Genomic DNA, 24,160 nt, shown 5'->3' with positions numbered 1-24,160 from the left:
AGAGGAAAGGGTCTGGCTGAGACCTTTAACCTCTGCCCTCCACCCCATAACAGATGGGGGGGGGGGCACACTTTCCCGGTCTGTGGGCGGGTCTCTGACTCAGCTCAGGGCACCCCCTCCCCTTGCCCAGCTCCCCAAACCGGTCGGAGCCCTTCTAAAGGGCTCATTAGAGGGGAGAGGCCCCTATCTCCCTTCCCCCCCTTTTCTTTCAGGATTCCCGGGGTCTGGGCCTTAGGGAGGCATTTATACATAGGTGATCAAGACGACTAGCCCTTTAGGGGACAGGAACGGGGGGTGCTGGAGGCAGAGTGGGGGGTCGCGATGCTGGGTTTTCCAAGGGTGGGGCCGGTGGGGCCGGGATGGCCGGATGCCGCGGCCGCGGGCGGGGCAAGCTGGTCTCTCCCTCCTCCCTCGGGAGCTGTTGGACCTGTTGTCCCCCCCTCCACTTCCGGGCTGCTGGGGAGGGGGACAGAACAGCTTCTCTCCTCCCTCTTCCCCAGCCACCTGTCCTCTAGACAGAAAAGGCAGCGCCCGGAGCGCAGAGGGAAGCGCGCCGAAGCCTGAGCTGGTGAGGGGGCCGGGGCTGCGGGGGAAGACGGGGCTGGAAGCTCGGCCTTCTGGGCGCCCGGGGGAGGAGGGAGGCTGCAGTTTGGGAATCTAGCCCCGGGGAGGAGCAGAGGACGCAGACTCTCGTTTTGTGTAGAGAGGGAAACTAGGAGCCCCGACTCCCGGATCCCTGAGTGAGAAGGCAGGGGCGCTACTCCCTCCTCAGGTAGAGTCGGAGCCAAGTCTACCAGGCTCGGGAAAGGAGGATACGGGAGTCTGGACGCCGGAGTCCCGGAGGGAGAAGGAGATGGGGTCGCTCTTGGGTGGTCTAAGGCATTGTGAGGGGCTGCCGGGAGGGTCCGAGGCTAGACCCTTGGGTAGGAGGGAGAGGCCAGTAGGGGGCGTGCTAAGACCCCGACTCAAATTCCGGTCTGGCCTTCGGGGGTGTGGCGCCCTGGGAGCCATCGAACCCCGCCCCCAGAAACTCCAGGCCACGCCTCCGAGTGCTCAGTTCCAGTCTTTGATCTCCTAGACCCGCCTCCTGGAGCTCTTTTCCACGCGCCCGAGCAGTCGGGAGCTGCTCTGGCCTCGTGGGCCACACCCCCCACGCTGCCAGACCACGCCCCCGGAACGCAAGGGCCAGCCCACTCCGCCGGAGCCCGAAGCGGCCATGGGGACGCCGAGCGGCCCGGGGGAGGGGTGCCAGCCGGTACCGGAGTGCGACGCGGAGGACCGGCCCCATGGGGCTACGCAGCCCCAGGTGCACGCGGGGGACACCCACAAGCCGGAGGCGCCCGAGGTCCCCGAGGCCCCCGAGGAGCCCCAGAGAGTGAAGGAGCTTCCCAGCGGCCGAGGAGCTGAGCAGCAGGCTGAGGAAGAGGAAGAAGTGGGAGAAGGCAGCAGCACGGAGAGCAGCCGCGACGCGGTGAGGGACCTGGAGGGCGAAGGAGGGGTCACGGGGGGACCCAGAGAGAGGCACTGGCGGGTGACAGAGGGACAGGTATAGAGAGACCCGGAGACAGGGAGACAAGGACAAGGACCCAAAAGAGACAGAGACACACACCAGAGACAGAGGCTCAGAGAGATGAGGATAGAGACACAGAAACCCAGAAACAAAGGACAGAGATGCTCAGAGAAACAGAAATCTTGAGAAAGGAAAATACTCTGAGAGGGACAGACATAGCGATTCAGAGATAGAGACTAAGTCGGAGAGACAAAGCCCAGAGAAACAGAGGGAAAGACTCAGACCCGGGGGTGGGGGTGGGGGGAGAGGGAGAGAGGCAGAGAGGCAGAGAGACAGAGAGAGATCCGGGTCTATGAAAACGCAGCGCCGGGAATGGGACCTGGGTATGGAAAAAGGCACCTTCTTTGAGTCGGCCACATACCCCCTCCCCTATTGCCAGCCCCTGGGCCTCCTCCCAGGCGGGGGGGACACCGCACCTACACCCTCCCCCACTTGAATAACCGGGCGTGGCGACTGACTGGGGCTGATCAGGACCCCCAGTCCGGGGAATGCGGTGGGGAACGGACCTACCCGGTGGCTGAGGGGTGAGGCCTCCCCTCTTGACCACGCACCCTTCAACCTCAGGGGGAGGCTCCGCCCCCAGCACAGATCCCGGCCACGGCCCCCGCATCCACCCAGCCTGGAGAGAAGGTGCGAGGGGCCGCGCGGCGGCTTCGAGAGCAGCAGCTGGAGGCACTGACCCGCGTGGCCCTGATGGAGCAGCGAGTGAAGGAGCTACAGCGCCAGAGGAAGGAGCTGAGGATCGAGGTGAGGCCGCGGACCTCGTGGGAAGTCTGGCCCCAGCTCCAGGGAAGCCCTCAAGGCCAGGCTCCCAGGCCTTTCCTCCTGCAGAATCCGATTCTTAGGCCTCCGGTCCTATCCTCCCTCCGAATCCAAGAGCTCGGATTCCCGGGCGTCCGAGTGCCCCGCCTCCACACCGTCCTCGGACCCAGGCCTCTGGGCCCCAGTCCTTGCATTCTCTCCACAGATGGAGGTGGAGGTAGCCCTTCTGCGGGGTGAGCTGGCTGGGGAGCGAGTGGCTGCCCGGCGCGAGGAGGAGCAACTCCGGGAGCTGCTTGGACAGCAGGTGGAAACGGAGCAGGGCAGCCGGGAACAGCGGGAACAGGTCTGGTCCTGCTGGACCTTCACCACCAGTTTCCTTCCTGTGGGACGGATATTCCTGGTGGTGCTCCTGGGACCCGAGCCCCAGGGTTATCCCCGTTCCCCAAGTGGGGATACTTGGTCTGGGTGGGGTGGGGAATGGGCAGATGTACTTGTTTTCCTTCTCCCTCCCTGACCGTGATTCTAGAACCTGACTCACGGCAGGGGTGGGGGGGGGGTGTTGCAGGAGTGGGGTCTTCCTTCGCCCGGCCTCTTTGGTCTTTAAATGTCATACTGGGAAAAATGTCAAACCAACAAACAGAATAGTCAGATGGTGGCCGTGTGGTTGTGCCCACCGGCTTCAGCAGTGATTAATCGTCTCGTTTTGTTTTCCGTCCCCCAATTGCTTCCCTATCCCCAGTTTTAAACACCGATCCCAGCTATGATATTGTATGTAAATTCTTTAAGAACCTATTCGTTCTCTTTTTTTTTTATTAAATTTTAAAAAAATTTTATTTATTTTTAAGAGAGACAGAGCATGAGCGGGGGAGGGGCAGAGGGAGAGGGAGACACAGAATCCCAAGCAGGCTCCAGGCTCTGAGCTGTCAGCACAGAGTCTGATGCTGAAGTCAGTCACCCAGGCGCCCCCCATTCTTTTTTTTTTTTAAGTTTATTTATTTACTTTAAAGTTTCTTTATTTATTTTGAGAAAGAGAGAGCTCAGGGGAGGGACAGAGAGAAAGAAGGAGACAGAGAAACCCAAGTGGGCTCCACGCTGTCAGCACAGAACCCGATGCAGGGCTTGAACCCACAAACTGTGAGATCATGACCTGAGCCAAAATCAAAAGTTGGATGCTCAACCAACTGAGCTACTCAGGCGCCCCCTAAGTTGATTTATTTTGAGAGAGAGAGCACGCAGGGGAGGGGCAGAGAGAGATTTCCAAGGAGGCTCTGCACTGTCAGCACAGAGCCCAACGTGGGGCTTGATCCCACAAACCATCAGATCATGACCTGAGCCGAAATCAAGAGCCGGAGGCTTAACTAACTGAGCCACCCAGGCGCCCCTAAATGTTCCCTGATTTTTGAGGCTTACCTTAAACTCCTCCCACCCAGGAAGTCTTGGATCACCCCTGTAGAAATTGCTCCTGACTCTCGATTCCCGGTCTCTGTGCCCCACTGCCCTGATTGTCTCAGTCTGTTCTGAGTGTAATGGACCCAGCCATTACAGATAGACAGAACCAGACAGATAGGGTCCCTGCACTCTTGGCCCTGGCACCCAGGCAGGCTTCTGAGTTCTGGCTGGGCTGGCCTCTGTTTCACTTCCTGTGTCCAGACTGTGGCTCAGAGCCCGGCTGTTGTTTCAGGAACAGAAGCAACTGAGCCAGGAGCGGGATCGGGTGGAGGCTCTTCGCCAGCGACTCCAGGAGGCCCAGGGACAACTCGACTCACAGCCAGAGGACCAGCGTGAGCGACTTCTGCAGGGGGTGCAGGAGGTGAGGCTCCTCCAGATATACTCGGGGACCTGGGGTCTGAACCGTTCTTTCCTTTGGACCCAGATGTCCAGGCCCTCAGTCCCCTCCTCCCTCCCTTAGGAGTTCAGGCCCCAGCCCTGTAAGCCCCAGGACTCTGGAGGCTAGACCCCCAGGTCCCTCTTACCTCCTTGACCGGGACTCCTGGCCCCGGCCCACTACCCCCTGGGCCCCAGTCTTTTTTTGCATTCCCACCCGCAGATGAGGGAACAGCTGGATGTGGCCCAGCATGCCTACGAGGACCTAGAGTTCCAGCAGCTGGAGCAGGAGAGCCGGCGGGAGGACGAGGACCGGGACAGCCCTGGGGCCCGGGCACTGGACCCCAAGGTCCGGGAACTTCAGGCCAGCGTGGCGCAGCACAGGGTAAGTCGGGCCGGGCTGGCCCTGCCTCCCCCGCCGCTGCCCGCTGTCTCCTCCGTTCCACGACTGGCCCTTTCTCTGTCGTCCTTTCCTGCCTGGGTCCCGTTCTTTGGAGCAGGGACAAGCGTTGATGTTTATGGAGCATTTACTATGTTCCAGGCACGGTCCTAAATGTTTCATGAGTCTTTGCTCATTGAATCATTCAAGAATCCTAGGAGGTAAACCTTACCTTCTTTCCACTTTATAAGTACAGGAACTGAAGGTCAAGGTGCTCGAGTAATCTTTTCCAAAGGTCACTCAGTCTGTAGAGGATAGAGCTGGGATCTGAACCTACTCGGTCTTGGCCACTGCGTTCTCTGCCTCTCAAACCCAAGTCCAAAAAGAGAACCCTGCCGGCCCTCTCTGGGAGTTTCGTATTCAAGGGTCGGACAGGTCCTACTGGAAAAAGTGACATGTTTTGACTATATTTAACACAAAAGTTTTCTAAAGTTTTCAATTAGAAGGGTCTGACATGGGTCTCCTTTGCCCACCTCCACTTCTGGATCTTCTTCCTGTCCCTGTCTCTTCTCCCTTCCTGTCTCACACAGCTTCTGTCTGTCTCCGTTCTGTCACATCTTGTCTCTTGTCTCTGCATCTTTCTCTTGGGGGTCCGTCTCGGTCCCGGGCTCTCGAGGAGGACTTGGCTCTGTGGGAGCCAGCCGGGAGCCCTGGGGCAGCTGAGTGACCAGGTCACTCGGGTGTGCCCTGCAGCGCCGGATCCAGGTCTTAGAGGAGCAGCTCAAGGCGCTGGGGGAGCAGATGGCAGCTGAGAGCAGGGGGCTGAGCCAGAAGAAGGAGGAGGCCCTTGAGGCCCTGACGCAGGTAAGTCCTCCTGGAGGCCTGTGCAGCTGTCCTCACGTCCCTCCGGGGCCATCCCGTCGCCACGCGGCCCCCCAGGATGTCTCCTGGCGTCAGGGAAGGCTGCTGGGACGTCCCATTTCGACTGCGATATGGGAAGTGGTGATCACTTTGCTCTCCCTTAGGAACGGAGCCGACTGTTCCAGCTTAACTGCCTTCAGGGAACCCCTGGAGGGGACTTCTCTGAGTCCAGCCAGGCCCTCACTAAGGTAAGGGGACGTCCTGCACCTGTCAGCCCCTCCCCCCTCAGACCCAGGAGTCCAGGCCCCCAGACCCCTTCTCCCTTGGGATCTGCATTTCTCAGCCCCCTAAATGCGTTTACCTTTGGGACCCAGGAGTTCAGGCCCCTCCGCCCCCCCTCCGCCCCCCCCCAGGGGACCAATAAACAGTCTCTGCCCAGAGCCCTTGTTCCCTAAGACCAGGGTCTAGCTCTCTTGTCACCTTGAGCCTTTGTTTCTCCGTCTGAGAGATGGGCTGACGCTGGAGCCATGAGCCAGAGCATCTGGGAACTGGTGGGTCATCTGTGATCTTTGTGGCTCCCATTAACCTTCCGCCCCTCTCCTGAAGCTCCTGTTCACCCAGAAGACAGACCGCCAGCTGCTGGTGCTGCAGGACCCCGCCGCCCACACCGCCACTGCCACTTCTTCCTGCCTCTTCTCTGTTCACAGCTCTCTGCAGGTACCTTCCCCCCCATGTCTTCCTGTCACTGCGTCTCCAGAACTTTCACGGTGGCTCTCTCTGCCACGGGGGCATGGGGGACAGGGAGGCGTGATCGAGGGATATTTTAATTTAATTTTTATGAGGCTCAAGCTTCCTGTATTGATTTTCTTTCTTCTGCCTGATATCCCTCCCTCCCCCCGCTCCCCTGGCAAAATGGAACTGGGTGCCCCCAGGAGGACATTTTATTTTTATTATTATTTCAAAAAATTAATTAATTCCTTTTTTAATAGAATTTTTTTTTCGTTTAAATCCACATTAGTTAACATATAGTGCAGTAATCATTTCAGGAATAGAATTTAGTGGCTCATCACTTACATTGAACACCCAGTGCTCATCCCAACAAGTGTCCTGCTTAATGCCCCTCACCCATTTAGCCCATCCCCCTCCCTCCAGCACCCCACCAGCAACCCTCAGTTTGTTCTCTGTATTTGTTCTCTGTATTGTTCAAACCATCTCTTACAGTTTGTCTCCCTCTCTGTTTTCTTATTATTTTTGCTTCCTTTCCCTTATGTTCATCTGTTTTGTATCTTAAATTCCACGTATGAGTGAAATCGTGTGTTTGTCTTTCTCTGACTAATTTCGCTCAGCATAACACACTCTAGTTCCCTCCATGTAGTTGCAAATGGCAAGATTTCATTCTTTTTGATTGCCGAGTAATAACTCCATTGTATATAGATACCACATCCTCTTTATCCATTCATCCGTCAGTGGACATTTGGGCTCTTTCCATAACTTGACTCTTGTTGCTAGTGCTGCTATAAACATGGGGGTGCGTGTGCCCCTTTGAAACAGCACACCTGTAGCCTTTGCATAAATGCCTCGTCGTGCAATTGCTGGGTCGTAGGGTAGTTCTATTTTTCAGTTTCTGAGGAACCCCCACACTGTTTTCCAGAGTGGCTGCACCAGTTTGCATTTCCACCAGCAGTGCAGAAGTGTTCCCCCTTTCACCCAGGAGTGCATTTTAAAAGCAGCATCATAAAAGATTGATAAAAAGGCCTCCTCTCTCCACCCCACTGGCCCCAGCCCCCCTCCCTGGCACAGCTACTCGTTTCTTGGGTACCCCTCCTTCCAGCTCTCCCTAACACTGGGGGTCCCCACTTATTAACGGGTTACAACATTCGTTGAAGGGGTTGTTGCTAACTCTTCAAAATGAAACAGAGTAGAGAGTGTCAGAGGTGGGCATGGGGTAGGGGTGAATATTAGGTGAAAAGCTTTGTTTGAGGGGCGCGGTCGCGTCGTAAGCGCTTAGACATTGGCATATCACGTAAGCTTTTTTTTTTTTTTTTTAAAGTGTGTGGGGCGCCTGGGTGGCTCAGTCAGTTGAGAGGCCGACTTCGGCTCAGGTCATGATCTCGCGGTCCGTGGGTTCGAGCCCCGCGTCGGGCTCTGTGCTGACAGCTCAGAGACTGGAGCCTGTTTCAGATTCTGTGTCTCCCTCTCTCTGACCCTCCCCCGATCATGCTCTGTCTCTCTTTGACTCAAAAATAAATAAACGTTAAAAAAAAAAATTAAAAAAAAAAAAGTGTGTATATCAGCCACTCGTTGGCTAACTTTTTTTTTCCTAACTTCACACTCTACCATGGAGATTGTTTTCCACTGATACGTTTAGAGCTGCTCATCATTTTTAATGACTCTAACGACAACAGTGCAAGCAATAGTAATGGTGACAGCTGACATTTGTTGAGTCCTTGCAGTGTGCCAGGCACCGTTTTATTTTATTTTATTTTTATGTTGTTTTTTTTTTTTTTAATGTTCGTTTATTTTTGAGAGAGAGGGTGCGCGTGAGCTGGGGAGGGCCAGAGAGAGAGGGAGACAGAGGATTCAAAGCGGGCTCTGCGCTGAGAGGGGAGAGCCTGATGCCGGGGTTGAACTCGGGAACCATGAGATCATGACCTGAGCTGGAGTCCAATGCTTACCCGGCGCCCCCCAGGCACTGTTTCAAATGCTTCGCATGGATTCACTCATTTGGTCTTTGCAATGATACTACCAGGTGGGTTCTTGCCTCCATTTTTTTTTTTATAGGTGAAAAAATGGAGGCAGGGAGGTGAAGGTAGTTAACTCACTGGAATGCAGCAGGGATGGGATTTGAATCCAGGCACTGTTTTCAGTGCACTAACCGCTCCAGGCTCTGGTGGGGTACAGAGGTCTACAAGGGAGGCATTGAGCCTGACCTCAATGGGGCTTTGGGGATTTGAGGCCTCTGTAGTTTACGCAATGCTGTTGTGAATACCCGTGTGTGCATGTGTCCTTTTTTGTACACACAATGATACCATTAGTTAATATTAATTATTATTAACGTTATTGTATTGTCTGATATAATTATATGCAGCGTGTAATATGTAATATATAGTATTTACTAATTAGTAACAATAATGATTTTTCAAAAAAAATTTTAAGGTTCATTTTTGAGAGAGAAGGAGAGAGTGTGAGTGGGGGAGGGGTAGAGAGAGAGGGAGACACACAATCCGAAGCAGGCTCCGGGCTCTGAGCTGTCAGCACCGAACCCGATGCGGGGCTCAAACTCACAAACAGTGAGATCATGACCTGAGCCAAAGTCAGATGCTCAACCGACTGAGCCACCCAGGCGCCCCAACAATCATGATTTTTGAAGGCTTAAGGTAGGCCAGGGTCTGCTCTAAAGCCATTTTATCTTATTTATTTATTTATGCACTCATTCATTCATTCATTCATTCATTCATTTTTTTAAGTAGCTCCACGCCCAATATGGTGTTTGAACTCACCACACTGAGAGCAGGAGTCACATGCTCTACCCAACTGAGTCAGCCAGGTGCCCTCTAAGCCATTTTATCATTTCGAAGCTATTATTTGGGAGTGAGAAGCAGTCATATATTGGCAGTGTGACATGGTACCATCTAATACATATATCATGAAATAAATCTATCTATAAAAAATATTTCCTTCTTTGCTCAGAAGAACCCCCAGAAGTAGGTCCCATCATTATCTGGGTGAAGGGTTTGCAGCTCTTCCGGATGGGAAATGAACTCTCCAGCTGGTTCCCCTGGCAGCCTGATAAAGGTGAAGTGACAACTGGGTTGCCAGGCAACACGACGTCGAGTAATTATGATCCTTAGAAGTAAATTGCGTATCTATAAATACTTGCTGGGAGGCCCTGTCCATTCCTATGGAGTTATTACCTGAGCTGTTGGCTCCCGTGGGTCCTGTACCCACTGCGTGGATCTCATACCCTCCTTGCGCCTGGATGTCACCTGGGGGAACGTTCCAGGCCCTCTCCTGGGTGTTCTGCACGAGGTCACTCACATCATCCTTGCACCAACCGCAGCAGCAGGATGGTGGGACTGCGCTCACTTTACAGAGAGGAAATCAAGCCTGAGAAGACAGGAATTGCCAAGGTCACACCCCCAGGAAGTGGCCGAGATAGCTTTGAACCAGGTCTGCCTGTTTCCACGGCCCATGCCTTTCAGGAGGCAAGGGTGTCTCAGGAATCCTTCAGAATCCAAGTGGGCAATGTGGCTAATACTAGCTCGGAGGGAGCAGCTGGGGACCCCCAGCCGGGCACATCTTGAGCCCGGGGAGTATTTATTTACTCAGCCAGGTAAACAGACAAATGAAGAGTATTAACAACCAATACTCTTCCTTGCTCCTTCCTCTCTGTGCCTCCAGGTCCTGTTAAATCCCTCCCAAATCCAACCCTCCCCCCCACCTTTCCAGGCTCACGTGATAGCTGAGAGTCCTGACCCTGCTTGGGTCCAGCTGTCCTCCCACTTCCTAGGTGGTTGAACTGAGACATGTCTCTTTGTCTCAGTTTACTTAGCGGCCGAATGGGAATCACAGAACCCACTGGTTAGTGGCTAAAGTGCTCAGCATGATGCCTGGCACGCAGTAGGTGTTCGGTGAATGTGCTGCTGTTACTATGATTATAATTACAATTATTAGTAGTATTATAATTATTAGCGCCCTTCTTCCACCTACTCCCACCCTCATCTTTGGTTTGGGGACCCTAGACTAGCCTCTTCATTGATAGCTCTCTCCACCTTACTTTTTGTCTCCCAGCAATCTGTTTCCCACACAACAGCCAGTGATCGCGACCCCTCCTCCTTCAGTCCTCCCCACCAAAAGCTGTCAGCGGCCCTCTGGGCCTCCTCACCTCAGCCTATGAGTCCTTCCATGATGTGGCCCCTGCCCGCTTCTCACCACTGTCCCCCATACACGCTCTGCTGAGCTGCAGGAGCGCTGACCTGCCAACATCCCATACTTGCTCCTGCCTCAGGGCCTTTGCATTTGCTGCTGCTTCTACCTGAAACACTGTTCCCCTCAGTCTTCCCTGGCCAACTCTCATTCTTTGGGCCTTAGGGTCAGCATCCAGACCCACCCTTCCAGTTGGAAGGTGATCCTCCTTTCTGACACCTTGTTATCTTTACTCACAGCAATTTTTTTTTAATTTTTTTTTTTTTAACGTTTATTCATTTTTGAGAGACAGAGCATGAGTGGGGAAGGGGCAGAGAGAGGGAGACACAGAATCGGAAACAGGCTCCAGGCTCTGAGCTGTCAGCACAGAGGCCGATGTGGGGCTTGAACTCACAAACTGTGAGATCCTGACCTGAGCCGAAGTCGGACGCTCAACCGACTTAGCCACCCAGGTGCCCCATCTCACAGCAATTTCTGATGATGCACTTACTTGTATGATGGTTTATTTAGTTCCTACAACATAAGTGCCATGCAGACAAGGCTTGAGTCCACCTTGCCAACTCACTTCCTCAGTGCCAGGTGTCTAAGGTCTCAGCGAGGATGTGCTGGGAACATCTTTTGAAGCAAGGAAAGAGTGAACAGACATGGGCTCAGTTTCCTCCCTGTGAAGGGGAACAAAACTTTCCCAGCTCCTTGGACTTTTCCTTTTTTTTTTTTTTTTTTTTTTGATGTTTATTTATTTATTTTTGAGAGAGATAGCATGAGCGGGGAGGGGCAGAGAGAGAGGGAGAGAATCTCAAGCAGGCTCCCTGCTGTCAGCACAGGGCCCGATGAGGGGATCGAACTCACAAAGCCGTGAGATCGTGACCCGAGCCAAAGTCAGATGCTTAACCGACTGAGCCAACCTAGGAGCCCCCCTGTGGGCTTTTAGAAGTTTAGGTAAGTCTGCAGAGTGCCAGGTACATCGTTAGGCATATAATGAGCACTTGATAAAGACTCGAAGTTCTTATTTTTTCAAACTTAAAAAACATTTTTTTTAAATGTTTATTTTTGAGAGAAAGAAGAGAGGGAGTGAGAGCGTGAGCCAAGGAGGGGCAGAGGGAGAGAGAGAGAGAGAGAGAGGGTCTGAAGCGGGCTCTGTGCTGACAGCGGACAGCCCAATGCGGGGCTCGAGTTCGCAATCCTCAAGGTCATGACCTGAGCCACCCAGGCGCCCTGGAACTTTTTTTTTTTTTTTTTTTTTTTTTTGGTTAGAGATAACATGAGTGTAGAAAATCACGTGGAACACTTGCACAGCTTAATGATTACATGGGAGCACTCTGGAACTGCCAGCTATGTCAGGAGGTAGACCCAACAGCTGCTCCAGAAACCCACCGCAGGCCCCTGAATGATGACCCCCTCCGCTTCCTAGAGAATGGCCACCAGCCTGACCTTTACAGTATCTATAGCCTCTCTCTTTGCTTTAAAGTTCTGTCAGTTAAGTGTTTGTCCCTACACACTATAGTTTAGTCTTCCTTTTTCTTTGTCTTTTCTTTTCTTTTCTTTTTTTTTTAAGTGGCTGTATGCTTTAAGTCTTTATAGACTTCCCCTTCTGTTTCTTTTTTCTGTCCCCTTGGCAATTTACTTGGGGAGGAAACCAGACGGGCGTTTTGTGGAGTTTCCCAGGCAGGGCTTGCTGATTGCCTCGTGGGGGTCATTGTCACCTCTGTGCCTCTTTGTATTTCCTGTAAAGTTGACTGTGGGGCCCTGAGCAGATGCAGGCTCAGCTTTGTGCTGGGCGCCGTGCACCTGTCTCTCTTTTTCTGGCGTGGGTGCCTCCATCTTTCTGAGGGGTCTCAAGTGCTAAAATTCTAGTCTGTTCCTCTTCACCAATTCATTACAATACTTCTGTCGAGAGACTTGCCTTCCTTTACTGTTATTAACTCACGGATTAAATTTTTTTTTTTAATGTTTATTTATTTTTGAAGGAGAGAGAGACAGAGTGTGAGTGGGGGAGGGGCAGAGAGAGAGAGAGAGAGAGAGAGAGAGAGAGAGAGACAGAATCCGAAGCAGGCTCCAGGCTCCCAGCTGTCAGCACAGAGCCCGACGTGGGGCTCGAACCCATGAACCAAACCGCGAGATCATGACCTGAGCCGAAGTCGGATGCTTAACCGACTGAGCCACCCAGGCGCCCCACAGATTAAATATCTTGATGAGTTGTGATCTACAGCAGTGAGTACCCTTGCTGGTGCTCAAATTATGCCATGTATTGTTTTTATTATTCTTCTAAAAAATCTTTTATTTTGAGGGCACCTGGGTGACTCAGTGGGTCAAGCGTCCGACTCTTGATTTTGGCTCAGATCGTGATCTCACGGTCGGGAATTTGAGCCCTGCGTGGGGCTCTGCGCTGACGATGCGGAGCCTGCTTGGGATTCTTTCTCTCCCTCTCTCTCTCTCTCTCTGCCCCTCCCCTGCTCAGGCTCTCTCCATCTCTCAAAACTAAAAAAAAAAAAAAAAAAAAACCATTAAAAAAACCCACACATCATTGTTTAAGGAAAGGTTTTATTTCGGGGGCGCCTGGGTGGCTCAGTTGGTTGAGTGTCCTACTCTTTAGTCTTGGCTCAGGTCATGAACTTGTGGTTTGTGGGAACTGCTTGGGATTCTTCTCCCTCCCTCTCTCTCTGCCCCTACCTCACTTGTGCACATGTGCATGCTCTCTCTGTCTCAAAATAAATAAACTTAAAAAAATAAATAAAAATTTTTATTTTTAAGTAATCTCTATACCCCACATGGGGCTCAAACTTACAACCCCGAGATCAAGAGTCACCTGCTCCACTGGCTGAGCCAGCCAGGAGCTTTTATGATTATTTTTTTTTTAATGTCTGTTTGTTTTTGAGAGAGAGACAGAGAGAGAGTGCAAGCAGGGGAGGGACAGAGAGAGAGGGAGACACAGAATCTGAATGGGGCTCCAGGCTCAGCTGTCAGCACAGAGCCCCACGTGGGGCTCGAACTCACAAACTGTGAGATCATGACCTGAGCTGAAGTTGGATGCTTAACTGACTGATCCCCCCAGGCGCCCCAAGGCGCTCCTATTTTTATCATTCCTTATTATCTATTCAGAGTTGCTGTTTTTTCTTTCTTCTTTTTTTTTTTTTTAATTTTTTTTCAACGTTTTTTATTTATTTTTTGGGGACAGAGAGAGACAGAGCATGAACGGGGGAGGGGCAGAGAGAGAGGGAGACACAGAATCGGAAGCAGGCTCCAGGCTCCGAGCCATCAGCCCAGAGCCCGACGTGGGGCTCGAACCCACGGACCGCGAGATCGTGACCTGAGCTGAAGTCGGACGCTTAACCGACTGCGCCACCCAGGCAACCCTGTTTTTTCTTTTTAGAATGATTTCATTGTTCTTTCTTTCTTTCTTTCTTTCTCTCTCTCTCTCTCTCTCTCTCTCTCACTGTCAAATAAGTTTGTCTTCATTTTTTAGTAACTTTTTATTTTGAAGTAACGTAAGACTTACAGAAAAACTGCAGAAATAGTAGAAGGAATCCCTGTACACCTAGCATTCAGGTTCTGTAATTAACATTTTACCACATTTGACATTTGCTTTCTTATCCTTTCTCTCCACACACACACACACACACACACACACTTTACTATCTTTCTCTGCAGCATGATTCCCCTTTACCCCTAAACCCTTCCTACATTTATTACCCAGGGTCAAGGTCACTCTCTTATAAAACCACAGTGCACTGATCAAATTCAGGAAACTAACACTGAGATAATACTAGTAAAATAACCAGATCCTATTTGTATTTTGTCAGCTGTTCCACCGTTGTTTTTTCTAGCAAAAACCAAAGTTTTTTCTGGTCCAGGAGCACAGGTTACATTGGGTTGTTATGTTTATTTATTTTTTTTAAAGCCAAAATTCCCCTTGTTCAACGTTTGAAGGGTATGGCAGGATATTCAGAGAGATGACTCTCCCACCCTTGTTCCCATCCATCAGTCCACCTCCTGGGCACAGCCTGGGTTACCAGTTTATTTATTTAGAGAGAGAAAGAGATAGAGCGAGCAGGGGAGGGGCAGAGGGAGGAAGACAGAATCCCAAGCAGGCTCCGTGCTGTCAGCGCAGAGCCCGACACCAGGCTCGAACCCACAAACTGTGAGATCGTGACCGGAGCCAAAATCAAGAGTCAGCCGCTTAACCACCTGAGCCACACAGGTGCCCCTAGAGTTCATCCATTTAAAGTGTACAATCCAGGGGCGCCTGGGTGGCTCAGTTGGTTGGGCGTCCAATTTCGGCTCAGGTCACGATCTATCGGTCCGTGAGTTCGAGCCCCGCGTCGGGCTCTGGGCTGACAGCTCAGAGCCTGGAGCCTGTTTCAGATTCTGTGTCTCCCTCTCTCTCTGACCTTCCCCCATTCATGCTCTGTCTCTCTCTGTCTCAAAAATGAATAAACGTTAAAAAAAATTTTTTTTAAATAAAAATAAAGTGTACAATCCAGTGGTTTTCAGTATATTCACACACAGAGTGGTGCAGCCATCCCCACGATCTGTTTTACAGCATATTCATCACTCCCAGAAGAAACCCTGCATCCTATAGCTGTCACCCCTCAATGTCCTCCTCCCGCATCCCCTGGCAACCACGAATCTACTTCCTGTCTCTAAATCTGCCGTTCCGCGCCTTGCCCTGTGTGGTCCTTGGTGACTAGCTGCTTTTCCCCAGCATCACATGTACAGTGGCTTTCTGATAGGAGCCGAGTAGTTACTGGTTTTCCTTGGCGGTCCTCCGGCTTAACAGTTGAGACTGAGCGCCTCTTCCTGTGTGCATGGGCCTTGTGTGTTTGTTTGTAGGGCTCCATCGGCCTCCAGAGGACTGGAAGCCTGCCCCGGAAGAGGGGAGAGAGAGCGAGCCAGAGGGGATCCCCCCGACCTCTATCCCTCCACTGTACTGGTGAGGGTCTCCCCGCACCTCCCCCCCCCCCATTATTCCCACGTACCTCCTTCCCCACCATCACCCTTCCCCTGGCAATGATGGAGGAATCTGGATGCCTGTAAGGGGTGGGGGGTGCTTAGACAAGGGAGCATCCTGGTCCCCTAGCCCCAGCCCTTCTTTTCCAGGACCCCTGCAGGCCTCGGCCCTCCCAGCAACATCGGAAGACTCTGGAAGACACCCACTCTATCAGCTGCTGAACTGTGGCCCTGGGAACAGGTGAGACGTCAGGGAGAAGGTGGGGAAACGGGAAGAGGCCAGGCCACTGGAGCCTGCCCTGGTCTCTGTTCCCTCCTCCCAGCTGTGGGGCCCTCCACCCAGACATCGCCCGCATGGAGCGGCTCCTGCAGCAAGCTGTGGCGGAAAGGGAGCGACTGCTCAAGGCCAGGGTGAGACCCCAGCCCCTCCTGCTTAGGGTCAGGAGATCCTACTCCAGCCCCTCCTCCCTCAGACCCAGGAGTCCAGGCCCCCAGCCCCTCCCGTTTGAGACCCAGGGATCCAGGCCCCCCAGCCTATCCCCCCTCAGACCCAGGGGTTCAGGCCCCCCAGTCCCCTCCTCCCTCAGACCCAGGGGTTCAGGCCCCCCAGTCCCCTCCTCCCTCAGACCCAGGAGTCCAGGCCCCCAGCCCCTCCCCTTTCAGACCCAGGGATCCAGGCCCCCCAGCCCATCCCCCCTCAGACCCAGGGATCCAGTAAGTTTTCCCCCACTTCTTATTGGTTAGCATCCTCATTTGAGTCCTTCCTCCTGAACCCACAGGAAGGGATGAGAAGAAGCACAGAAGGTTCCTCAGGCCCTGTTGTACCTGCCATCATGGTCAGTCCACCCCTGCCCTCAGCCTCACCTCCCTGCTCTGTTTCTGCCCTGGCCTCTGCCCTTTATCTCACCCTCTCCTCTCCTCGAAAGGCATAGAAAAGGGGGAGGGGAACTAAAAAGGCCTGGTTTCTGTTCCCACTACATCCATGACATGTCCTCGGGTAACATGCTCTACTTCTCTGTGCCTCAGTTTCCTCTTCTATAAGTAAGTGACAATGTCAGCAGTTACTGTAGAATGAGGGCAACGATATGCCGAGGCTTTTCAAAACTTTTAAAAATGTGTTTGATTTTTTAAAAAACTTCACTATACAAATATTCAAGCATATGCGGAGGTAGAATAGATTGATAAGCCCCTGTATACCCAACATGCAGCTTTGGTGATTATCAGTCTTTTTTCTTTTTTTTTTTTTTTTCCTTTTTTAAAGATTTTTTTTTCTTAAGTAATCTCCACACCCAATGTGGGGCTTGAACTTACAACCCCAAGATCGAGAGTTGCACGCTCCACCAACTGAGCCAGCCAGGCGCCCCAGTGATAATCAGTTTTGAATCTTGTTTGACTTGCCAGCTTTGTTTTACTGATCCCTCACCTACTTTCCATCTTGCACTGGAATATTTTAAAGCATTTTTTTTAATGTTTATTTATTTTTGAGAGAGAGAGAGAGAGACAGACAGAGCATGAGCAAGGGAGGAACAGAGACAGAGGGAAACACAGAATACAAGCAGGCTCCAGGCTCTGAGCTGTTAGCACCGATCCCAATGCAGGGTTCGAACCCACAAACCATGAGATTGTGACCTGAGCTGAAGTCCCTCGCTTAACTAACTGAGCCACCCAGGTACCCCATGCACTGGAATATTTTATAGCAAATTCAGACATTGTATCATCTCGTCCGTACCTCACTGTGTATCTCCAATAGGTAAGTTCTCTTTTCAACATAACAAAAATCCCATTGTCATACTTTATGAGATGATTAATAATTCTGTAACATTCTAATGTGTGATCCATATTCACATCTTCCTAATGGTCGCCGAAATGTCTTTTTATGGTTGGTTATTCAAATCTGGATCCAAACAAAGTATACACAATGCGTTTAAAATGTCTCCTAAATCTCTAATACTACGAACCCTCTTGGGGCGCCTGGGTGGCTCAATCCGTGAAGCATCGACTTCGGCTCAGGTCATGAGGATCTCCAGGTTCACGGGTTGAGGCCCCGCCTCAGGCTCTGTGCTGACAGCCTGGAGCCTGCTTTGGATTCCTTGTCTCTCTCTCTCTCTCTCTCTCTCTCTCTCTCTCTCTGCCCCTTCCCCATTCTTGCTCTGTATCTCTCTCAAAAAATAAATAAAAACATTAAAAAAAAAAAAAGAATCCTCCCTCCCTACTTTTTAAAAAATGCCATTTATTGGTGGGAAAAAAAAATTGAGTCATGTATCCTGTAGAGTTTTGCATATTCTGGATTTAGCTGACTGTTCCTCATTAAAATTTTATTTTTATCTATGCTAATAGCACGAATACAAATGCTTTGCATTGGGGGAAGTGAGGGTCGCCCATTGTACCTCTGGAGGCCCAAGCGTTTTCTCTTGCTGAGAAGACTTTGAATCTTATTCTATACTTCTCCACGTGCACCGATCGAACCATATTTTGTGAATTTATTTTTCCCATAAATGATCACTTTGTTCCCAACCTGCCTTTTGTTTTCTCAACCATCTGTCCTTTCCTTATTATTATTACTTTGTTTTCAACCAATATTTGAGCGCCTACTGTGTGGTAGACCCTGGGGTATGGCAGTGACCCAAATGACAGTCCCTGCCCTGGGGGAAGCTGGCTTTTAGGGAGGCACGTCGAAAAAAACACCAGCATCAATAAGTAAAATAAACAGCATCAATAAGTAAAATAAACAGCGTGTCAGGGGCTGATAAGAGCCAAGGAGTAAAATATACCGGGAAGGGCAGTGGAGCCTTCGGGCTGTCAGGCATGAGCTCTGCCTCATTAAAAATGAAGCAGTCCTGCTTTGGAGCATCATCATTTATTCATCAGCCCCCTGCTTTGTGCCTGGTCGTGCCTCCCCCACCCCCACCCCAGTTTCACCCCAGGCCGCCTTCTTGTGCGCATGCCCGATCGCGGGGCTGGGACCCTGAACAAGAGCTCGAGAGCTTGTCCTTGAAACACCCTCGTGAGGAGGGTGCTGTGATAGCTCCGAATTTCAGCACAGGGGAACCGAGGCTCCTAGAGGGGCAGGGGTTCCGTGGGGGTGACATGGAGGGGCAGCGGTGGAGTCGCGAGTCCCGAGCCCGACTATTCTCCTGGATTGGGGCCCCGCTCTGCCACGTCCTACCTGGGTAACCTTGGTGAGTCACTGCCTGTCTAGAAGCCTCAGTTGCCTCATCTGGGAAATGGGGACAATAGACGGTGTTTTGGTTTTGTTTTTGAGAGGAAGGAAGGTGATCACCACTCTGATCACTGCCCACAGTGCTGAACACGGAGTGAGACCTTTCATACACGTTGGTGACCGTTAGTGTAACTGTCTGGATTTGGTGACAGGACCCATAGAAGATTCCAGGCCCCGCTGGCTGACCTTGTAACTGCTTCTTCCCCTCCTATGCATTCCTCCAGCTCCTCTGCACCTGCCCTCCACCTTCCCCATCTCCATGCAGTGAGTCTCCTCCATTTCTCAACCCTCCTTGCCTTACTTCTGTTTCCTCAACTCGTTTTCTCAGCCCTTGATACCCAAGGCGTGGCCCATGGGCCAGCAGCACTGACCCCTGGGAGCTTGTTAGACATGCAGAACCTCACACCCACCCCTGACCGAACCCGAGGCAGCATTTAAAAAAATTTTTAATTTAATTGTATTGTTTTTATTTGAGAGAGAGAGAGAGCAAGCATGTGATCGGGGGAGAAGGCAGAGGGAGAGAGAGAAAGAGAATCTCAAGCAGGCTCCACGCTTGAGAAGGGACTCCATTCCACGACCCTGGGATCATCACTCCAGCTGAAATCAACCGACTGATTTCAGTTGGGACGATCAACCTACTGAGCCATCCAGCCACCCTCCCCCCTCCTCCCCTGTGGCTGCATTTTTAACGAAATTCCTAGGGGGTCTGCCTGTGCGCTCAAGTCTGAGACACAGTGCTCTGAGCCTCAGCGTGACTGTGGGGGATTATACCATTCTTTGCAGGGAAAAGAATAGGTGCGATCAGGCTGGGCCTTACGAACAGTAGACACTTTCATTGCCTTAATTTTTTTCCCTTCTATGGCCGCCAGAGATGATCGCTGTGCTTGGTGAATCCTGGCTCTGTCGGCTCTAGCTGTGTGACTTGGGCCTAGTGACTTAACCTCTCTTGAGTCTTGGTTTCCACATCTATAAAATGGGGGTAATAATGTACTTACGTCCCAAGGGAGTTTGAGGGGGCCGAGGGATTGTCCCTATAAAGCGCTTAGCACAGGTAAGAATTGCTGATTTCATCACAAGAATAACCACAATAGTAGTAGAAACTGCTCTCAAGTACGGATCACTGACTTGGTCCCTGTTGCACAGGATATGAGGGTCCCACTGGGCTCCCTCACTTCTCTGACATAGCTCTTGTGTTTCAGAGTGAACTCTAGGGGCGGGAAGACCTGGATTTGTGTTTCAGCTCTACCACCTAGAAGCCCTGTGATACCTCGGGTGGATTATTTTATATTTTTGTACCTCAATTTGCTCATCTGTAAAATGGGGCTCCTAGTAGCCCGGTTCCCAAGGGCAGTCCTGGGGAGTCAAGTTGTTGCTGCTAGAAAGCCCTGGGCAAGGTGCCATGGTCCAGAAACGTAGCTGCCGGATCACGATCATTCTCATGATGGCCACTCTGGATATTGCTGTTGAAAGGCTGTGGCGGGCCTCACAGGTGAGCTGCAGGACCACCCCCTCCCTGACCCTTTGATGTCAACCACCCCCTTCTCTTCCTTCCTCAGGCCCCGCCCACGCCCCCACCCCGCCCCCCAGGCCCCCGGGTCTTGGATCTCAGGCAGCACCTGGAACGCTGGGGCCACAACCCGGAGAACTGCCCGCACGTGAGGGTGTCGGGGGGCTGCTGCCGCGGATCCCTGGTGAAGATGGGCGGCCGCATTAAGACCTGGAAGAAACGGTGGTTCTGGTTTGACCGCCAGGCGCGCCGCCTGGCCTACTACGCCGGTAAGCCCCGCCTGGCCGCCTGGGACCTGGGACCCCAAGACCCTGGAAGTGGCCACAGCGGAGGCCTTCCCCACCGGACGCCTAAGAGACCCCCCCCCCCCCGCCCCCTTCTATCTTAAGCCCACGAGTCTGGCTCCCCAGCCCTAGGAGCAACCTGGAATCCAACCCCCCAGCCCTCCTCAGTAACACGGGTGACAGTTTCATACAATTCTGGCCCCTCAGACCCCATTTCCCTAAGACACCCGGGAAGAGTCTGAACCGACATTGTCCGGGTCCTCCCCCACCCTCAACACCCAGGTTTCCAGGCCCCTCACCCTCCCTCTCCAGGAGAGCCCATGATTCTGAACCTCTCCTTGAGTCTCTTTTCTTCTCCAAGACCAAGGCACTCAGGGACCTAGGACTCCAGCTCCCCAGACCCCATTCCCCAGTCCTGTCAGTCTCCCTTCCAACCTCAACATTCACCCACCTCCCAACCAGGGTATTTTAGGGACCTTCAGACTCTGTCACCAGTCCCTCACCCCAGCACCAGTCTCTGGACTTGGGTCCGGCCATCCCCGCTCTGACGCACAGATGCAAACCTCTCACTGGCTGTTTCTCCCTCACCTCCCTCCATCAGACAAGGAAGAGACCAAGCTCAAAGGCGTCATCTACTTCCAGGCCATAGAGGAAGTCTATTACGACCACTTACGCTGTGCCTTCAAGGTGAAGCCCTCGTGTGGGACCCCCCTGCCCTCCTGGTCAGAGCCCCTGCAGTCAAACCTTAGCTTGTCCCTGGGAAAGGCCACCCAGAGATTGCACCATCAGGGTACTCTACCCAGCACAAGAGCCCACCGGTAATCTCACTGTAGCAACCAAAAATTAACAGCCCAGTCTCTGGCTCTCTGCCACTGTTACTTGTCTTGGGGCAAAAAAAAAAGACCTAGAGCAAAAATTTGGCAGGCTCTGATGCCAAGCTGGGAAGGAATAAATGACTGAAGACGGCAGGGTGAGGACCCAGGCGGCCTGGGACCATCTTAAGGAGATGATCGTTTCTCAGCCTCTGCCCATAGTTGCCAAATGGGAATGGGCCACATGGTGTCACTTCATACTCTATTACCCTAGAGGACTCAGGAATTCGAAACTTGTACAAGTGCAGTGCCAGAAATGTAAATGTTGGCAACTGGTATAGTATTTAGAGAGCTCTGGAGAGCAACCGACTATGGCCTTTTATTTTTTAGGAATGTTTATTTATTTATTTTTTAATTTTTTTTTTAACGTTTATTTATTTTTTTGGGACAGAGAGAGACAGAGCATGAACGGGGGAGGGGCAGAGAGAGAGGGAGACACAGAATCAGAAACAGGCTCCAGGCTCTGAGCCATCAGCCCAGAGCCCGACGCGGGGCTCGAACTCACGGACGGCGAGATCGTGACCTGGCTGAAGTCGGACGCTTAACCGACTGCGCCACCCAGGCGCCCCTAGGAATGTTTATTTTTAAGGGAAGGGAGGGAGAGAGGCAGATAGAGAGAGAGTGGGAGGCACAGAATCTGAAGCAGGCTCCAGCTCTGAGCTGTCAGCACAGAGCCCGACTCGGGGCTCGAACTCACGAACCTCGAGATCATGACCTGAGCCGAAGTTGGACGCTTAACCGACTGAGCCACCCGGGCGCCCTGACTATGGCCTTTTAGAGCTTAGATTGGAACCCCAGCTGTGGGACCTCAGGAAAGTGACTTCCCTTAGCCAGCTTTATTTTTCTCACCTCCAAAATGGGCATAGTTCAACCCCGTTTCCTCAGAGTTGAGAAGGTTAACAGCAGGCAATGGGCGTAAGGGATTTACTCAGTTCAGGGCTGGCAAGTAGGTACTTAATAAATGGAGTGTAGATACTAGTTTTCCCCAGTGACAAACCAGGAGAACCTAGATTCTGGAAAGGGGAAATTTGAAAGCTTGTATTTCTAATATATAAGGTAGACTACAAAGGGGACATGAGTCCTCCATCTAAATTCCTCCTGCTCCCCAAATTCGAAGCCTCCAAATGTTAATTCGTTTGGTTTTCATAACCCAGTGAGGTAGGTAGCATTATTTACGAAGACAGATGGGGGACTTGGTTCAGAGAGCCTAAGTAACGTGTCCAGTGCCACACAGCACATAAGTAGCAAGGCTGGGATTCGAACCCCAATGCCCTCGTAACCACCTTCACTCTGCTTACTCCAGAGCCCCAACCCTCGCCTGACGTTCTGCGTGAAAACCTACGAACGCCTCTTCTACATGGTGGCACCGAGCCCCGAGGCCATGCGCATTTGGATGGACGTCATCGTGACCGCCGCGGACGAGAATCACGCCCCCTGAGGGGCCCCGCCCTCCCGGGGGGCGTACTGGCGAGGCTCCGCCCCCGCCCCGCCCGCGGCCTCGCCTGCTGTCGAAAAGCCGCGGGCCCGCCCCTTCGGAACTTCCGGGAATCCTGCAGGTGCCGCGGCTCGGCGGGCCCGAGCCGCGGCGTTTGGGGCTGCAGGTGCCTTCCCGCTACGGGAAGCCAGCCTCAGGGGCCCTGCCCAGGGCAGGAGGAAGATTGCAGGGGCGGGAAGGAACTATTTATTGGTGCTCCTGTGATACCGAATTAAACACGGAGGAAAACAGTGATTGCTGCCGTGGTTTCTAGCACAGGCGTCCCGGGCCCCTTCCTAGGCAGGATGTCCGAGTTATAGGTATCTCTGAGCGCGAAGCATCCCACGGCCGGTTCTCCTCTCTTTAGGAATGGAGGCCTTCATGATTAAGGTCAAGGCGGGGAGAAGGAGGTGGGGAGGCATGCGTCTTTAGTCTTTGGTAATTTTGCTATTTTCAGTTTGTGGGACCCGCCCCCCCCCCCCGCTTCCACCCTTTTTGACTTGACTGAGCTCTTGGCAATTTCTAGGAACTTCTAGGCTCCTGGCCTCCAGGCCTTGGCACATAATTATTCCCTGTACCCTGCCCTTGACCAGCTAGCTCCTCCTTCCTCAGGTCTTCTTTGGGATGTCCCCTCCTTCAGGAAGCCCTTCGTGGCTCCCTCAGCTGGGCCAGGCATCCCACTTTGAGCTCCCCTCTCCCATCCCTGAACACCCTAGGTCATCACTGGTAATGGGTCTGCGTCCCTTATGGACTGGGAGTCCCATGAGGTCAGAACCAGAGGTGTCCTGGTTACTGCCATGTCCTCAGCACCATAGGACACGTTTCATTCCATGAAAGTGGAGGAAAAATGCTTCCCTTTCACCTCTTGGTCTTTGTTCATACTGTTCCTTTTGCTTAGGCACTTTTCCTCAGTCCACCCTACTGCTCATCACTTAGGTCATAGCTCAGGTGGTTCCTTCTCCAGGACGCCTTCCCTGACTTTCCGGGCTGAGACAGGTGCTTCCTCTGGGCTTCCTCTGTGCCAGCCCTGATCACTCTGCCTGTGCTTCTCCCATCACAGCTTTGAAGACACTGGGTCCTCACTGCTGATGAGCGTGTCTTCCTGTGCTGAATGGGAGTCCCAGGAGGCAGGGGTTGGGGCTGTTTGGGTCACTACTGAGTCCTTGGCACAAGCTCTAAGTGCAAACAAGGTGTTGAAGGAATGTCTGCTAGCTGAATAAACTGACGAGAAAGAGCTGCTGAGGACTGAGGGACAGTGGAGAACAGTCAGACAAAGGGCTCTTCATTCTTTAGATCTTCCTCAAGGTGCTCCTCCTTCAGGAAGCCCTCCTTGATCCACAGTCCCCTGGGATCACTCTGGCGTGGACCACTCACCAGAGTGTAGAGACAGGTCTTCACCCACTGGGAAGACCTCTGGAAGTAGGTACTCAGTCCCTCTGGTCCCCATTTCCCCAGGACCTAGGTGTCCCATTGCAGGATTTTTTGAGGATCCAGATGTGGTGCTCCTGAGTCCTGGGAATGCAAACACCCCAAT

General features: G+C 52.4%; 1 protein-coding gene across 2 annotated transcripts; it reads left to right on the top strand.

Annotated features, from left to right (window-relative positions):
• Positions 1 to 391: 391 nt before the first annotated feature.
• PHLDB3 (pleckstrin homology like domain family B member 3) lies at positions 392 to 22,881 on the top strand. 2 transcript variants are annotated; one of them, XM_040457256.1, is made up of 16 exons: positions 447 to 568; positions 1,079 to 1,471; positions 2,135 to 2,317; positions 2,538 to 2,675; positions 4,014 to 4,142; positions 4,380 to 4,541; positions 5,289 to 5,399; positions 5,561 to 5,644; positions 6,003 to 6,113; positions 15,153 to 15,252; positions 15,420 to 15,510; positions 15,593 to 15,680; positions 16,049 to 16,105; positions 20,046 to 20,265; positions 20,882 to 20,967; positions 22,456 to 22,881. In XM_040457256.1, exons 2-16 carry the CDS (start codon positions 1,217 to 1,219, stop codon positions 22,588 to 22,590), a joined length of 1,950 nt encoding a protein of 649 aa, XP_040313190.1. In that variant the 5' UTR covers positions 447 to 568; positions 1,079 to 1,216; the 3' UTR covers positions 22,591 to 22,881. The 2 variants fall into 2 exon arrangements, with proteins under 2 accessions (XP_040313191.1, XP_040313190.1); XM_040457257.1 differs by lacking the exons at positions 20,882 to 20,967; positions 22,456 to 22,881 and adding an exon at positions 20,743 to 20,875 and having other exon boundaries at positions 392 to 568.
• The last annotated feature ends 1,279 nt before the right edge of the window (positions 22,882 to 24,160 follow it).

The sequence above is a fragment of the Herpailurus yagouaroundi genome, unplaced genomic scaffold (genome assembly GCF_014898765.1).
Source record: "Herpailurus yagouaroundi ecotype Mexico unplaced genomic scaffold, PumYag 220, whole genome shotgun sequence".
In the NCBI taxonomy this organism is placed as follows: domain Eukaryota; kingdom Metazoa; phylum Chordata; class Mammalia; order Carnivora; family Felidae; genus Herpailurus; species Herpailurus yagouaroundi.
Note: the sequence above shows the minus strand (reverse complement) of the source record. Positions and strands in the feature narration are given on the sequence as shown.

Bases quoted from the DNA above. Each gene is read 5' to 3' on its own strand.
- PHLDB3 (XM_040457256.1), top strand. From the start codon at position 1,217: ATGGGGACGCCGAGCGGCCCGGGGGAGGGGTGCCAGCCGGTACCGGAG. The intron at 15,253-15,419 runs GTGAGGGTCTCC...CTTCTTTTCCAG, and splicing joins TCTATCCCTCCACTGTACTG to GACCCCTGCAGGCCTCGGCC. The intron at 15,511-15,592 runs GTGAGACGTCAG...CCCTCCTCCCAG, and splicing joins AACTGTGGCCCTGGGAACAG to CTGTGGGGCCCTCCACCCAG.